This window comes from Synchiropus splendidus, chromosome 16 (assembly GCF_027744825.2).
Source record: "Synchiropus splendidus isolate RoL2022-P1 chromosome 16, RoL_Sspl_1.0, whole genome shotgun sequence".
NCBI lineage: Eukaryota > Metazoa > Chordata > Actinopteri > Syngnathiformes > Callionymidae > Synchiropus > Synchiropus splendidus.
The window spans coordinates 14,800,386-14,815,582 of record NC_071349.1 but is presented as its reverse complement, the minus strand read 5'-3'; the positions used below and the strand labels follow the sequence as shown (position 1 = coordinate 14,815,582).

Genomic DNA, 15,197 nt, shown 5'->3' with positions numbered 1-15,197 from the left:
TAGAACCAACAACCTCCGACAGTCGTCCTGCTCCAGTGTGTTCACCAGTGTAGCGCAGGCGGTTCCGACTAGAATCATCACTAACAGTCTTGGACCAGAGTTGATATTTAGTGCAATTGTCATACAGTTGATCACATCCACGTGCCTTCACTTTTCTCCTCATGTTGTCTTGCTTCCCTCTTTCACCTTCCTGCAGATATTCTTTCACTTCTCTCCATCACGTTCCCTCGTTTCTCCTTTGTTTCTTCACTTCTCTCTGTTCTCGTTTATCTTTCATGCTCCCTAACTTCTCTCCTCAACTTCCCTCATTTCTCTCCTCAAGTTGCCTCTTTTCTCTCCTGCCTGTTCCCTCACTACTGTTCACATGTCCCCCCACTATTCTCCTGCATGTTCCCTCACAACTCTTCTCATGGTCCCTATCTACTCTCCGCATGTTCCCTCACTATTCTCCTTCACGTTCCCTATCTACTCTCCTTCATGGCTCCCTCACTATGCTCCTCATGTTCCCTCACAACTCTTCTCATGATCCCTCTCTACTCACTTACATGTTCCCTCACAACTCTCCTTCACGTTCCCTCACTACTCTCTATGTCCCCTCACAACTCTCCTTCACGTTCCCTCACTACTCTCTATGTCCCCTCGCAACTCTTCTCATGTTCCGTCACTACTCTCCTTGTGTTCCCTCACTATTCTCCTTATGTTCCCTCACTATTCTCCTTATGTTCCTTATCTACTCTCCACATGTTCCATCACTACTCTCCTTGTGTTCCCTCACTACTCTCCTTATGTTCCCTCACTACTCTCCTTGTGTTCCCTCGCAACTTTTCTCATGCTTCCTCACTACTCTTTTACATGTTCCCTCACTACTCTCTTTGTGTTCCCTCGCAACTCTTCTCATGCTTCCTCACTACTCTTTTACATGTTCCCTCACTACTCTCCTTATGTTCCCCATCTACTCTCCACATGTTCCATCACTACTCTCCTTGTGTTCCCTCACTACTCTCCTTATGTTCCCTATCTACTCTCCACATGTTCCATCACTACTCTCCTTGTGTTCCCTCGCAACTCTTCTCATGCTTCCTCACTACTCTCTTACATGTTCCCTCACAACTCTCCACATGCTCCCTATCTACTCTCCACATGTTCCGTCACTACTCTCCTCGTGTTCCCTCACAACTCTCCTCACGCTCCGTCACGACTCTCCTTCATATTCCCTCACGACTCCGCTTCACGTTCCCTCGCGACTCTCCTGTTGTTCCCTGACCGGGGCGACTCTGGAAGGTTCTGCTGCTGTGAGAATTCAGAACAGCTGGGTCGGTTCTGACCTTCACACACAGCGCTCGTCCCCTCTGGTGTGTGTGACTTGTGACTGGTGCTGTTTACATGTTTAGAAACAGAGACCCGTGACTTGAGCAAGAATCTAGTCACGTTTGCCTGAGATCATCTTCATCGTCCAACCTGTCACTCAACACACTCGCTGACCTCCAATGATATTGCAGGCGTGAGCCCCCGCCGGCGTTGAAGCCCCGCCCCCTCAGCCCCGCCCCTCAGCCACCTGCAGTGTGATGCGTTGAGACAGGTGAGTTTGGATCGACTTTAAATGTCAACATTCCTGCACTCGGTCTAGTCTCCAGGCGTCTGCGCTTCCTGTCTCCATGACGACGACTTGCACTGCTGTTCCTCAGTTCGAGTGAGTCGCCTCCAGTGTCCCGCTCTTCGGCTCGGTGCCATGAGAACATCTGGACCTGGATCATCAGAGAGCTGAGATGGAGCCCAGAGCCTTCGTCCCCCTGGACATCGACGAGCTCCACTTGCTGCTGCAGGGTCAGTCTCCTCGGGTCATGTGAGCGCTGGCGTCCTGGAGTCATGTGACTTGTGATCTGAACCAGCCTTCGGTGAGGTGTCATTAATCCCCCCGAGACTCTGCTGCAGACCAGATCTGCTCTGGTCGTGTCGGGGCAGGTCCGACTCTGCAGCTCAGCTGTAGGAGGAGTTTGGTCCTCAGCTCACCTTCTAAGACCAGAACCACCAGTCTCATTTAGTCGGAACTCGAGGCTGTTGGGTTTGTTAGTGACCGGCACTGCACGATCGAACGTAGACGGTTCCGATGACCCGGACTTTGATCCAGCAGTGAGTGCTTTCTTCTCTTACTCGACCTTCTTGACCTTCTTCCTGGTTCCTTTGTTCCCTCCTGAGACTTCATTTCCCCATGAACATTCTGGCGTCATGTCCCAGCGCTGAGGTCCTGAAGGAATGACCTCCACAGGCTCTCCTGAGGAAGACCTCAGACTTGGAGGTGCTGATCCTGGGACCATTTATTCTTTGGTTCTGCACGGTTCCCGACCCGACTTCCAAGGCTGTGTTGCTGGTGCCCGAGTTTGTGGTGCGTGGGTCTCACACAGACACTTAAAGCCCTCATGTGTGTTTCTCTGCAGTGGAACAGAACCAGGTCCAGAAAAGAACCTTCACCAACTGGGTCAACGCCCAGCTGGCCAAGGTGAGTGACCTTTGACCTCTCTGTGACTTTTCTGGGGTCAAAGGAGAAAGGACAACAACTGGTGTTCACGGGACCGTGACTCACTCAGTGTGTGTGTGTGTGTGTGTGTGCAGAGGCGACCTCCAAGCCAGGTCCTGGACCTCTTCGAGGATCTCAGAGATGGATCCAAACTGCTGGACCTCCTGGAGGTGATGAGCGGACAGCGCATTGTAAGTGACCGCGTCCCGATGACATCATCACCCTGCGCCGGAACCAAGTGTGTGTCGGCATGTGTCCTCAGGGCCGGGACCGCGGCCGGGGGAAGTTCCAGCAGCGCAGCAACTTGGAAAAGGCTCTGACGTTCCTGAAGAACAAGTCGGTAAATGTCTACCAAACCAAGACCGGATGGTTGCCGAGCAACAGAAGCTTGTTCTGTCCTCACCGTCTCCTCATCTGACATCTGACATCTTCTCTCTGAAAGGTCAAGCTAGTCAACATCCATGTGCCCGACATCCTGGAGGGGAAGCCCTCCATCATTCTGGGTCTTGTCTGGACCATCATCCTTCAGTACCATGTCAGTCAGTCAGAGGAACGGCTTGTCCACTCGGCTGCCAACTCATGCCCTATTGTTCTGACTCCTGTGTCCAGATCGAGGAGCTGGCCAGCAACCTGTCCTTCAGCTCCCGCCAGTCCTCCATGGAGTCCCTGGCCACTCTGGACACGCGCTCCAGTCGCTCGGGCAGCAGCAGCCCGCTGCCCTCCAGAGGCTCGCCGCTGCACCGCAGCTTCAAAGTCTCCGCCAAGAAGGCGCTGCTGCTGTGGGTGCGCGAGCAGTGCCACAGGTCAGCACCATCACGGCGACCCACCTGGGACTCTCACCGGACTGAAGCGCCGTTTCTCCTACAGATCTGGCTGTTCCCTGAGCGTGAAGGACTTCAAGGGTAGCTGGAGGAGCGGTGTGGTCTTCCTCGCCGTCCTGTGCTCTCTGAGACCAGACCTGGTGGACCTGAACCGGGCCAGCACCAGGAGCAACAGGCAGAACCTGGAGGAGGCCTTCGACATCGCAGAACGAGAGCTGCGGATTCCTCGACTGCTGGATCCAGACGGTGGGTCTGATACTCCCGGGCCACAACACAGACACGCACAAATGTACCCCCGGAGTAGACCTGTACCCAACACCACACAGGTTTTCGCCCTCCTCCTGGTACAGTTGAAACTCCAGCGCCCTCTGGTGGAGCGCCCCACATAGAACCCGTGGAACCAGAACATTGCTTTGCGGCTTTGGTGACACATTTTTATGACATGTCTCTGCATTTCTGGGACCTCAACACCCAGCCTCAGTGCGCCCGAGGTCCCGGGTGACTGCCGAGTCCTGGAATCCAGACGATCAGACTTGGCTTGGAACTGTTTTCAGCTCCAAAACCAGGACTAACTCTTCCCCTCGTGAACGTTCCGGTTGTGCTGCTGCGGCGCCCGAGGGCACGAGCGGGCGGGCGGTGCCGCAGTCTCCTGACTTGTCACTACATAAGCGCTGACTTGTTGTGCAGCAGCAGACGAAACTAAACATGGACTCTGATTCAGATGTGGACGTGCGGGATCCGGACGAGAAGTCCATCATGACCTACGTGGCCCAGTTTCTGCAGTACTCCAGAGACCTGCCGGAGCCGGACCAGGACTCGCAGGTGAGACTTGTCGCCCGGTTCTATCCACGCTCGACTCTCCTGCAGCAGAACTCAAGTTTCCAAACTCAAATGTTTGAGTTCTTCAGTTCATTCTTCCCCTCCTCCTCTTCATCTTCCTCCTCCTCCTCTTTATCTTCCTCCTCCTCCTGCTCCAGTTTTTGTGTCCTCCCCGAACGGGGTCTCCGGTCACTCTGCCGCTCCACTACACCCCTGCTGTGTCTGCATCTCCTCTGCATCAGGTACTACACTCTCAGGGGCTTCTGGACCTTGATCCAGTCAGAACTTTCATCCAGAACCCACCTCACTGCTTAAGTTAGATCACAACAGGACCCGCCCGGAATCTAACCCGCAGTTTACCTGTGCCGTTTCCATGACGACAGACTCTTGTTCTTCAATTATGTCAGGGCGGTTCTGGATAATTGACTGGGCGGTTCTGGATAACTGGGTCATTTGAGGGCGCAGTGAAAGTGTTGTCATGTCCACACCTGCTAGTTTGATGGTTCTGGCTCAGCAGCCCGCCCACCCACGGGGCACATAAACATTAAGAACAAGAGAGCATCCGACCCGTCCGGCTGGTTCTCATTCTTGGGCCACGATCCAAACACGTGGCCCGGGCGGGTCCCTTGGAGGATCAGACCTGCGGTGCAGGGATTCTGCTGACGTCAGAACCAACACTCAGCTTCTGCTGAAACTCATTCGGTTCTGGATCGCGCCGCTTGTGTTGGTGTTATTGCTCCTGGACCTGAAACGTTGACCCAGTTTCTCACTGCGACCTGTTGACCCATTCAAGCTGCTCATGCACAAACCTCAGAGTGTGTGTGTGTGTGTGGAACGATCAGGTCCAAACTTGATCATCCAACTGTGAACGTCCCATGTTCATCCTCCCCTCTAACCTCCTCTTTCCACTGCTCTTCTCAGGCAACTCCAGAGAGGAAGATCCAAGAAGTGACCTGCTGGTTGCTGCAGGCTCAGGAGGAGCTCCTGGAGAGCTGGGACTCCACAGAGGGAGAGAGCTACGCCGAGAGATACCAGGTCTGCGTGTAGAAGTACTACCGTGTAAAAATATTAGTAACACAGTACACTAGTTTCAGCAAAGTGAAGTACAGTGTACCCAACACAGGTGTTCCAGACCTTCCTGGTCTCATTCAGCGAGCAGCGACGCCCCATTGTGCCGCTGCTGTCAGCACTGGCGAGGACAACCACACCGAGCGAGGAGCAGCGTGCTCTGAAGGAGACCTGGGACTCTCTGGCCGAGAAGGTTCGTGGGAGGAGGATCGGACCCAAGAGTGAGCCGCAACTGACTCTTTTCTCTCCTCAGCTGCGACACTACAGAATGGAGCTTGACATAGGCCTTCCACCTCCGCTGGACTCTGTGGCCCGCTGGCTGCTGAGGAGCGAGGAGGTTCTGACCGAGGAGGCAGGCGAGGCTCAGGACCACGGCCTCGCCGCAGACCGGGCCCGGGACAAACAGGAGAGACTGAAAGTAAGTACAAGTCCTCTGATGCAAATAAAGTGTTCTGGACCACATGCCCAGAAAGTTTTTTCTAGTTCTGATCTGTGATGTTCAACATTATGTTGGTCTGTCTCAGGTCTGTCTGGATGAGATGCCGCAGCAGCTGAAAACCTTCCAGAATTTCCAGAACCTGGACCAGGATGGAAACCCCTTGGTTCCAATGGAGAAGATGGACGAGCTTAAGAGAAGGTCAGGAGCTCCTCTGGATTCTGGCAGCCAGAACCCAGGCGCTCATTTCATGGTTTAGATGAATTCAGACATTTAGTCAACCCGAACCTCCTTTCTCGCCAGGTTCACGAGTGTTCGGGTCACAGCCAAGTATCACGGGCTCAAACTGGAGTACCAGGAGCAGCGGCACACGGTGCTGGACCTGCTGGGTCAAATCCAAGCCAAACTGCGTGTGTGGAGGAGACTGTTTCTCTGCGCTGAGGGAGTTCGAGTCCTGCTGCAAGACTGGCAGGTGAGCACGACTCTCAACAAGTCACCTCTGATGCAGCTCTCGAGTTCTGAGCAGTGACAGGTCATGATGTTTCCTTGTTTTGATCCAGGACCTGGTGGAGATCCGAGAACTCCCTTCTCAGTTGGACTCCAGCGTTCACAGACTCAAACACATTTGTGAGAAATTCTCCACCAAGTCAGCACTCGGTGAGCGCATTTGAACATCAAAAGCCTTTGGTCCACTTCAAGTTTTGCTCACTCTGGTGTGTGTGTGTGTGTGTGTGTCAGCATCGGACTACCAGCAGGTCAGCCAGCAGGTGGCGCAGCTGGACGAGGAGTCTGGTGTGGCACTGCGAGAAGTGACATCGGTGAAAAGCCGCATGAGCCGAGTTCTGTCTGCGTGGGAATCGTACCGAGACGTTCAGAGTTCTCTTCAAGCCTGCGTCCTGCAACACACTGCCACGCACACGGCAAGAGCCCAGGTCCTTGCAGATTTCAGTTCTCGGGTCAAAACCACCGCCAGAATTTTGGAGAAAACACTGAGAACAAAAAAAGGGGAGGTGTCCCTGATGTTCCTTTTTTCCGTTCACAGGTTACGTCCGAGCAGATGTCGGAGTGGAGCGCTCGTCACGCTCACCTGAACCAGGTGGGGAAGTTCCTGATCGAGGAGACGGACCCTCAGACGGGCCGGAACCTTTCGGATGAGCTCAGACGAATCAACATCCAGTGGAACGACTTTGTGAGCAGCAACATCCTTGTGAGTACAAGCAGGGAAGAAACCGGGTCACTGGTGTTAGAAAACAAGCTTGTTGGTTCTGGTCAGAACTGGTTGCTGTGCACCAGGTGCGGCCCGGTTAAAGAAGCAGAACCAGATTCTTCAGCTCGCGTCTTTTGTTTCTTTTGTTCAGTAGCATCAACATTTGTTTGTGAGAAATCTGAATGTTTCTGTGTGTACAGGAAACACACGCCCAGAACCAACCACCGGATCTGCAGGCTCTGATCCGAGAAGCTACACTGCTGCTGAAGGAACCGGTAGAGACCCTGGGGGGACAACTGATGACCTTCAAGAAGAGAGTCCAGGTGATGACCATGATGGCGACAGTGATGATGATCATGAGGGTGATGAAGATGCTCTTTCCCACAGCTGACCATGAGGAAGCTCCAGGATGTGGATCTGGACTCTCTGGTTCCTTCTCCAGATCTTCCCGCTGAGCAGCTACACAAACTGAAGATGGCAACACCTGAAGTAGGAGAAACATCTCCATCTTACACCAGGGTCTTCTGGCCTTGTTACCACCTCTCACCGGCACCTAGAGTGATGCTAGCAATTTCACTTGTCTTTACTGAAGCTCAGCCTTCAGGTTGGACTTCACTCTGGTAGATGAAGGTTGCACTAACTGTTTAACTACAATGGTGCTTGACCCGTGCCGAGCTCATCCCTTCAGGAGCCAAAACAATTTTTAGTCCTTAAGTTGAGCAAAGGACTCGAATGTGGAGCAGTTTTTAAGTGAACGCTGTGCTTCTTGGTGTCCAGGTGGTGCAGACCTTGAGTGAAGCCCAGCAGGTTTGTGCCGAACTGCAGAGCTGCACCTGTGGTCTGGACAGCCGTCTGGCTGAGCTTCTGCATTGGGAGGCTGAAGCCCGAGAGCTTTACCAGGAACTCAGAACCAAACCGAGACAACACCACCGAGGCCAAGACCCAGTAGCTCGGGTGAGTGGAATTGGACGACTGGGGAAGCTGCAGGTCTTCTTTAAGGACACTGTGGGACTCAACACTATCTTCCTCGCAGGAGCTGATTTCCCGGGGCCTTCAACTGGAGGGTCAGGTGGTGACCGAGGAGCAGGACCTCCAGGTGATGGTGATGAGCAGTCAGAAGACCTCGCCCATCCAGTACCTCCACGCTACAGCCATGCAGAACAAAGTCCAAGCAGCTGTGGCCCAGTCCCAGGTGGGTTGTGTGCTCAACGTTGAGTTGGTGGTCCGGACACAGAAATGAAGACTGTGGTCTGAGATGTGAGGGGGGATTTAGTCTTTAGGGGTGCAGTGTGGTACCTCCTACTCTCCATGTAATCTCCTGGTTTTGATTCCAGGAAGTAATCGGGCTGTTGAGCAGCCTGGGATCCAAGAAAGACAGAAGCAGGAGCCCCACTGATGCACCCCCGTCCAAAGTCTTCATCCAAGCAAAGGAGGTGTTTGAACAACAAAGGCAGGTGGATCCCAGCCACAATGCGCCTGCCACGGGAAAAATGTTTGTGCCGAAGATAGTGGTGCAGGAACATTCAGGATCAATGACCACGTCTCCCCCAATGCCATACACTTATGCACAGGCTGTAATGCAGGTCAGGGGAACTTCACCACCAGACACTCGACTGGTCTCGACTGTGACCACTCAGGTCCAGAGAGGGCCAGAAGAACAGGCACCAGAACAGACGCAGCCGCATCCAGAGGTAGACCACCCAGAAGCACGAGTGAAAGAGACTGCTGAGGACCAGATGCTGGGGACAGAACATCAGAATGTGGAAGTCCAGCAGGCCATGGGAGAACCACAACAAATGCCTGAGTTGGACAAGGCTTTGTCTCCTCTCCCATCAGTTGCTGGCAGAGCCCTCGGCGCCAAGGAGCTCCAAAAGAAAAAGGCTAAAGCTTTGAAGAACCGGCCATGGCTTCAGAAACCAGAGCAGGAGACACCTGTGAAGGAAACAGACCACGCAGCTCAGAGTGAAAGTAAACAAACGGATCTTGAGTCTGGAACCTTCCAAATTCAGCCAGACATTGCAGGCTCCTCTCAGTCCACCACAGCGTTGCCTAAAGAGGCAACGAATCAGTTGCAAACTCATACTTTAGTGACCAGAACTGCATCCAGGACTGTCCCTAGCAAGCAGTCCCAGACAGCAGGTCAGACACAGGCTGATGCAGCTGGTCAGGAAACTGTGAGGACACAAGGATTCACACAGTTCCTCCCCTCCGGTGCGTCCCAAATGCCGGGGCAACAACAAACTGTGTGGGCTCAGGGTGAGCTCCAGCCTGTCGCCTGGTCCGCAGTCATGCCTCCTTCGCAAACGCAGCCACCGCAGGCTTCTTATGTTCAGCTTCACACCCCTCCAAAGTCCTGGGCCCCAGTGAGGGCTCCCTCTCCGAAGCCCCAGAAACAGGCACCAGGACAAATTCAGTCTGCCACTCAAACTACACTGATCACCAAGACGAAGAGTCAAGTGGAGTCATCACAGACAGATAGTGCAAGAAGCATGACTCAGACCTTACACCATGACACCAAGCCTGGACCAGAGGTCTGTCATCAGACGAGTGAAAGCTCCTCACTGGTCAAAGGTTCCACCCCATCTTCTAAACAGTCCCAGCTTCAACCCCAGATGGCATTCCTGTCACATGGTCCAACCAACATGACAGCTGCTCCGCCCACAGGTTTGCCCCAACCACATGCTCAGCCCACTGCTACAGGGTCGCAAACCATGAGCCTTCCACAGCTTCAGGCTCGCCACGCCGCCCCTCTTCAACCACAGATGCAGGCTCGTGCTGGTACTTCTCCCCGACCACAGTTCGAGAATCTTCCTACGGCCTTGCCTCAACCTCGGATGCAGTCTCACCCAGCTGCCTTTCCTGGACCACAGATGCAGACTCACTCTGCAGCCTCTCCTCGACCCCAGATCCAGACTCACCCTGTAGATCCTTCTCAGTTTCAAACCCAAGCTCACTCTCAACCGCCTCCTCATTCGCAGTCCATGGCTCATTCTTTAGTCCGCCCTCAGCCACACGCCCATCCTCAAACTCTTTTCCAGCTCCAGCCTCAAAGACAGGCTCAACCTTTACGCCAGCAGCAACAGCCAAATATCCACACTCTATCTATGGTGCAGGGTCAGGCACCTCCTCAGTATCAAACACCTGCTCCACCTGGAGTTCAGAATGTTGGAGGTCCCACTCTAGGCCAAATGCAGCAGTGGTCACCAATAAGACCAACATCCTCAGTGCCTATGCAGCCCAGTTATCCCCAGGGTTTCCCCCATGCTCAGTTTCCACCCCAGCAATGGACCTCCAAACAAGAGCTACAAAATCCGGCCTCCACTCAGTTCAGACACCACGTGTCGCAATCATTTGCCCCGCGACAGAGTCAAGATGCACAGTCGGTACCATATCCAGCTGTTCAAGCCCCGCCTCAGTGGCAGGAAGCTGGCCTTCGCCCTGGTCTGCAGATGGGTCCCTCTGAGTATTCTCACTTGGTCCAAACTTACGCTCAGCCTCAGAGCCAGCACTGGAGTCCAGCACAAGTGAATCCTCTTCAACATCAGATCCAGTTAACAGACTATAATCTGGGTCAGATCCAGATGCAACAAAGGGCATCTGTTCAGCATCATTCATATCCCCACCACCCGTTTCAACAGGATTCACAAGTGGGGCCACCGCAGCAAAGTCTTTATCAAGGCCACCCCCCAGCTCAGGCCCCTCACCCTGCTAGTGTTCAACACACGGTAGCACCGCAGCAGACCAGGCAGCCACAGGCTTCATACAAGCTACCATCGCCACAGCAATCTGTGGAAGAATATCAGCGTTTAGCTGAGATGACCCCACAACTTCGGGGCCCATCAGCAACAACAACACCACAGCAGGTCCAGTCAGCCACTCCTGTGAAGATTCAGATGGAAATGCAACCAAAATCTGAATCAACCACCCGACCTGATTCTGGAGTTGCGCAACCAAAACCTCAGACATCCCACCAGCGAGATACAAAGTCGCCAACCCCTCCCAAGGATCAGGTACCCACAAAGCCAGAGGATACGCTGTCTTGGAGCAGTAAGCAAACAATCCCAGGTAGACCCACAATGCAACAGCTGCCACGCGATCAAAAAGCTCCACAAGCTCCATCGCCACAGCAAGAGAAGATTTTGGCGTCTTCTAAGATGGAGTCCAAATTCCCAGTAGAACCAAAACAAAATGTGAAGTCTGCAGAGTCTGGACCAGCGACTACCTTGCAGACTCCGACTCAGTCCTCAACACAATCTGATCAACCCAGACTCGTAACCAAAGCAAATGACCACACAACTCTAGCACCAACCCAAACACAAACTCAGCCTCTTGTTGAGCCAGTCACACAGGACGTCACCCCACCAAAACATCTGCAGTCCCAACCCAATTCTTCACTACCACAAACCCAGACAGAGCTACAGGAGATCTGCATCAGACCTCCGGTCCTGGCCCAGGCACCGCCGAAGGCCTACACTGAGGCTTACGCCAAGGCCCAGGCATTAGCCAGGAATGGGTTTGAAGAGGCCAAGTTCTGCCTGCAAGAACACATTCTGGATGTCATCAATGTGTTCCAAGTCAAAGGTGTTTCAGCGGAGAACCTGGCTCTGAAAGAGGTAACGGCTCGCATTGCACATTGTGTGCGACAGTTGTGTATATGTTGTGGCACCATATGTTTCATTGTGTCATTGTCTAATGCTTCATTTCCCTTCTCAGGAGACTCTGAGGACCTTGGATCAGGATTTGTTGGAGGAGTTTCTAAGAGCTGCCAAAGGCATGGAGGCCTTCTGCACCCCTGCACAGCTCAGCAAGATGGAGCTGTTCACGGAATCTGTGCGGTCGCAGTGGGAGGTGCAGTAACACACCTGTCATGATGAAGTTTCCCTTCAACATCGATGCATGTGACTTGTTGTTGCACCACAGCATAACATGTTATGGCTGCTATCGTCATCAGGAACTCCAGGCAGATATGTTGGGTTTCCTGGTTCACTTGCGCTTTGAAGTGACAAGGAGAAACTTTGAGTCGGCGCTGCTACTTGTTAGCTCACAGTTAGAAAAGCCCACTCAGGTAGCTGTGTTACCTTCCCTCAGCTCAGGGCAGCTGCCTCTGGGTGCTGGGTCACTTCCTCTTCCCAGACTCTGATCCTCTCCGGGCTTTAAGCCACTTTCTTTAAAGACAAATGACTTTTAATATTCACCCAAATGTGAGGCACATTGGTGGGTTTCTCCAGAACCTTCTCCTTGGTTGGCTCACTGTCTCTTCTGCACTCTCCTCTTTGCTGCTGGTGTTGCTGTGGCTGATACTTTTGATGATGTCGGAAATAACTGCTGAAGTTTGTGCGCCTCAGGTCTGCTTCGCTGCTGGAGCCGGTCTGGTCGAGGCAGGTCAGCACCTGCAGGCCCTTAAAGATCTCTGTGACATGCTGAGCCCCGAAGATGCTCACCGTCTTGCCACCACTCAGCTTAGGGAATGTGAAACCAGACTCGCTGCCATCCAGCGACAGTTCAGTGGGGACCAGGAAGCCCAGAAAACTGAAGCCCGGTATGTGTTTTTCATGACAGTTAAAACAGTAACCTTGACTGAGATATGACATCTTATGTTGGCTGAACTCGAACCTCGGACCACATTTGGTTTTTCCAGGACTCCAGCTGCTCCAGATCAGAGCAAGCCAGCCGACGATGCCCAGGTTGTTGACATGGTCCAGGTTCAAGCACCAGCCCAGGTGAGAGCGCACTGATCAGCTCATTGGAAATGGTCCTCAAAATGCTCCCCTCTGTCACTTGCCTCGTAGACCTCAGTAAGATGTGACCCAGTGGAGAGGACACAGCCTTCAGTAGAGGATGATCTTGGGCAGAAGGAAGCTCTAGAGCGGTGAGAGATACACACACAGACACAGATATATGTATATATCCGGGACATCCTACTGAAATGTTTTCTATTGTCTGCAGGTACGAGAGCAGTAAAAGACTTCTGCAGGTCCAACTGTCCAAAAACGATTTGAGTTTAAAAGAGGTTCAGTTGGACTCTGTCTCACTGAAGGGTCTTCACACACGACTTCAGGACTTGCAGGTACCGCTGGAGTCCATCATTATTGATCAGCTTGTGCATAACTGTGAGGCTTGTCTTTCAGTTCCTACGGCAGGAAACGGAGTCACTGTGGTCCGACTTCACGGAGCAGTTCTGCAGGCTGAGTGCAACCCCTGAACTGGACTCTGAGAGGCAGGGGCTGCGGGACCAATGGCGTCAGCAACAGTCCAGTCTGCAACGCAGAGGAAGCTCCCTGGGAGCTGCACTCCGTCAAATTGACTCCACTGAAAACCACATGGTGGACTTCACGGAACGGCTGGACCGGTACCTGAGGCAGCCCAAGGACGTAGCTGGCTTCTCATTTGCCAGCAGCAACATCCTGAAAGATATCAAGGTTTGCTGATTCTAACTTTGAGCCTGAGACTTGACCGGCGGGTGCAGCGGGAGGTCGATCTCCAGAATGATGAAATGCTTTTTGTCACAGGAACTGAATGACAACATCCAGAACGAGCTGGACCAGCTAACCCGTCTGAATTCAGAGTCTAGCAACCTGGACCCACAAGACTGCTTCCCACTAGCTCGGGAGGTGGAAACTCACAGAACCAGTCTGGAACAGCTACGACAGCAGGTCTGTAAAAGCGAGGCCGCGGCGCGTGCCCTGGACCGCTTTCTTATGTCCCTGCGGACCATCGACGAGGACGTGTCAGGAGTTCACGGTGGCCTTAGTACGGTAGCAATGGTGCAGGAATGCAGGGGTAAGCTGGCCCAGATCCGGCAGAGCAGTGACAGCCTGAAGGAAAAGGCGCCCCAGCTGGACGTGCTACTGCAGGGGGCCAGACTCACCCTCACCAGAGAGGGACGTCCTGCCTCCTGCCTGGACATGGTGGGGGTCCTGCTCCAGCGCTTGGACGAGGCCGACCATACGTTGGAGAGCCAGATGCAAAGCTTTAAGAGGGAATCTGAGAACAAGTCCTGGAGCTTGAGGAGGATGGCTTTGCTGGGCGAGCTGAAGGCTCTTCAGGAGGCTGCCCTGGAAGGACGTCTTAAGGAGCTGACCATGCCAGCAGTGCAGCAGAGGTTTGAAGCTTCTTCATTTAGTTTTACCTCTGCATTCTTGGGTGGTCAGGGTTCAAGTTTCTCATGATGTTTTTTTTTTTATCTTCAGGCTTCGTGCTCTTGCTGACCTGGAGGACCAACTGCAGAACCTGGAAAAAGAGGTGCAGAATCTTGCTGAAAGTGAGGAACATGGTGGAGGAAAAGACCTTCCTCAGGACCTCAACTCTCAATACCAGCAGACCCGAAGAGCTGTGAGAGACAGGTAGCACTGGCTTCTGATATGGTCATGGTCGAAGTGGTTGTGTTCCAATGTCTGAGGGAGGGAGGTCTTGCGGTGCAGGAAGCAGCAGTGCACCATTCTGCTGGACCTGTTGAAGAGGTTTCAGACCAGTCGGGGTCAGCTTGACAGCAGCCTGGAGAGAGCAGAGCAAATGGTCACCGAGCAGAAGTCTTACATGGGCAAAGAGAACCTGCAGAGGAGCATTGCCAAGGTCAGTGTGCCTTTAATGGAACTATCAAGGTTTGTACTCAGCAGAGGGAAAGGTGTCTATTTCCTGTCAGATTTCCAAAGTGCTGACCTCTGCTGGCTGACTGCTTAATCCTGCTGATGGATTTGTTTCAGCTGCAAGACATCCAGAAGGACCTCAAGGGCCTTGGCAACCAGATGGAGGACTTGAGGACGGTGTGTCGGCAGCTTCATTCGCACTTGAAGAATTTTCCTGACTGCAGCGAGTCACAGTTTGAGTCAGACTCGCTGATGGACACGTGGCTCGATGTAAGGAATCATAAAGTTACCAGTGGGAGATGGAGAGGGTTTCAAAGCCAGATTGCTTCTGGTTCCAGGTCACAGAGAAGACGGACAGTCACATGGACAACCTGCAGGTGGCGCTGGAGCTGTGGGAGAAGCAGCTGATGCTAGCGAGTGAAGCAGACTCATGGGCTGCAGCCAAGCTAGCGCTGTTTGCGGAGAGTCACCCGTTCACCAATGAACAGCAGGTCGAGGCCATGAAGGTACAAAATTGTATGTGACAAGGGAACCAGACTCAGATTGTGACAGCATCACACTTCATGTTCCAGATCGAGATCCAGAACTACCAAGAGCATTTGGCACTCTTTCACAGGAAGACCAAAGAGATCCAGGAGATACTGCAGAGTCAGGAGGCTCCTTTGGAACTGCAGGTGGGCTGGTTTTACTTTTGACCAAGAGCATGGACAGATGAGTCAAGAGACCATGGACATCAAAACAATCC

General features: G+C 53.1%; 1 protein-coding gene across 8 annotated transcripts in view; it reads left to right on the top strand.

Moving 5' to 3' along the window:
* The first annotated feature begins 1,707 nt into the window (after window positions 1–1,707).
* The window catches only part of syne2b (spectrin repeat containing, nuclear envelope 2b), a 38,560-nt gene continuing 25,070 nt past the window's right edge, over window positions 1,708–15,197 (top strand). For 6 of the 8 annotated variants that reach the window (XM_053845675.1, XM_053845680.1, XM_053845678.1 and 3 more), the window contains exons 1-35: window positions 1,708–1,824; window positions 2,436–2,497; window positions 2,611–2,706; window positions 2,778–2,855; window positions 2,958–3,050; window positions 3,125–3,318; window positions 3,383–3,582; window positions 4,058–4,158; window positions 4,314–4,397; window positions 5,077–5,190; window positions 5,279–5,416; window positions 5,477–5,641; window positions 5,748–5,860; window positions 5,963–6,131; window positions 6,220–6,316; window positions 6,398–6,591; window positions 6,702–6,866; window positions 7,067–7,189; window positions 7,254–7,355; window positions 7,644–7,820; window positions 7,900–8,058; window positions 8,201–11,479; window positions 11,580–11,714; window positions 11,818–11,931; window positions 12,212–12,405; window positions 12,505–12,586; window positions 12,656–12,735; window positions 12,813–12,933; window positions 12,995–13,285; window positions 13,376–13,968; window positions 14,057–14,209; window positions 14,288–14,438; window positions 14,570–14,722; window positions 14,791–14,958; window positions 15,025–15,126. In XM_053845675.1, coding sequence (XP_053701650.1) covers window positions 1,767–1,824; window positions 2,436–2,497; window positions 2,611–2,706; window positions 2,778–2,855; window positions 2,958–3,050; window positions 3,125–3,318; window positions 3,383–3,582; window positions 4,058–4,158; window positions 4,314–4,397; window positions 5,077–5,190; window positions 5,279–5,416; window positions 5,477–5,641; window positions 5,748–5,860; window positions 5,963–6,131; window positions 6,220–6,316; window positions 6,398–6,591; window positions 6,702–6,866; window positions 7,067–7,189; window positions 7,254–7,355; window positions 7,644–7,820; window positions 7,900–8,058; window positions 8,201–11,479; window positions 11,580–11,714; window positions 11,818–11,931; window positions 12,212–12,405; window positions 12,505–12,586; window positions 12,656–12,735; window positions 12,813–12,933; window positions 12,995–13,285; window positions 13,376–13,968; window positions 14,057–14,209; window positions 14,288–14,438; window positions 14,570–14,722; window positions 14,791–14,958; window positions 15,025–15,126 — 8,298 coding nt within the window. In that variant the 5' untranslated portion in view covers window positions 1,708–1,766. The remainder of the gene's footprint in view (window positions 1,825–2,435; window positions 2,498–2,610; window positions 2,707–2,777; window positions 2,856–2,957; window positions 3,051–3,124; window positions 3,319–3,382; window positions 3,583–4,057; window positions 4,159–4,313; window positions 4,398–5,076; window positions 5,191–5,278; window positions 5,417–5,476; window positions 5,642–5,747; window positions 5,861–5,962; window positions 6,132–6,219; window positions 6,317–6,397; window positions 6,592–6,701; window positions 6,867–7,066; window positions 7,190–7,253; window positions 7,356–7,643; window positions 7,821–7,899; window positions 8,059–8,200; window positions 11,480–11,579; window positions 11,715–11,817; window positions 11,932–12,211; window positions 12,406–12,504; window positions 12,587–12,655; window positions 12,736–12,812; window positions 12,934–12,994; window positions 13,286–13,375; window positions 13,969–14,056; window positions 14,210–14,287; window positions 14,439–14,569; window positions 14,723–14,790; window positions 14,959–15,024; window positions 15,127–15,197) is intronic. The other 2 variants (XM_053845677.1, XM_053845679.1) reach the window with 2 other exon arrangements.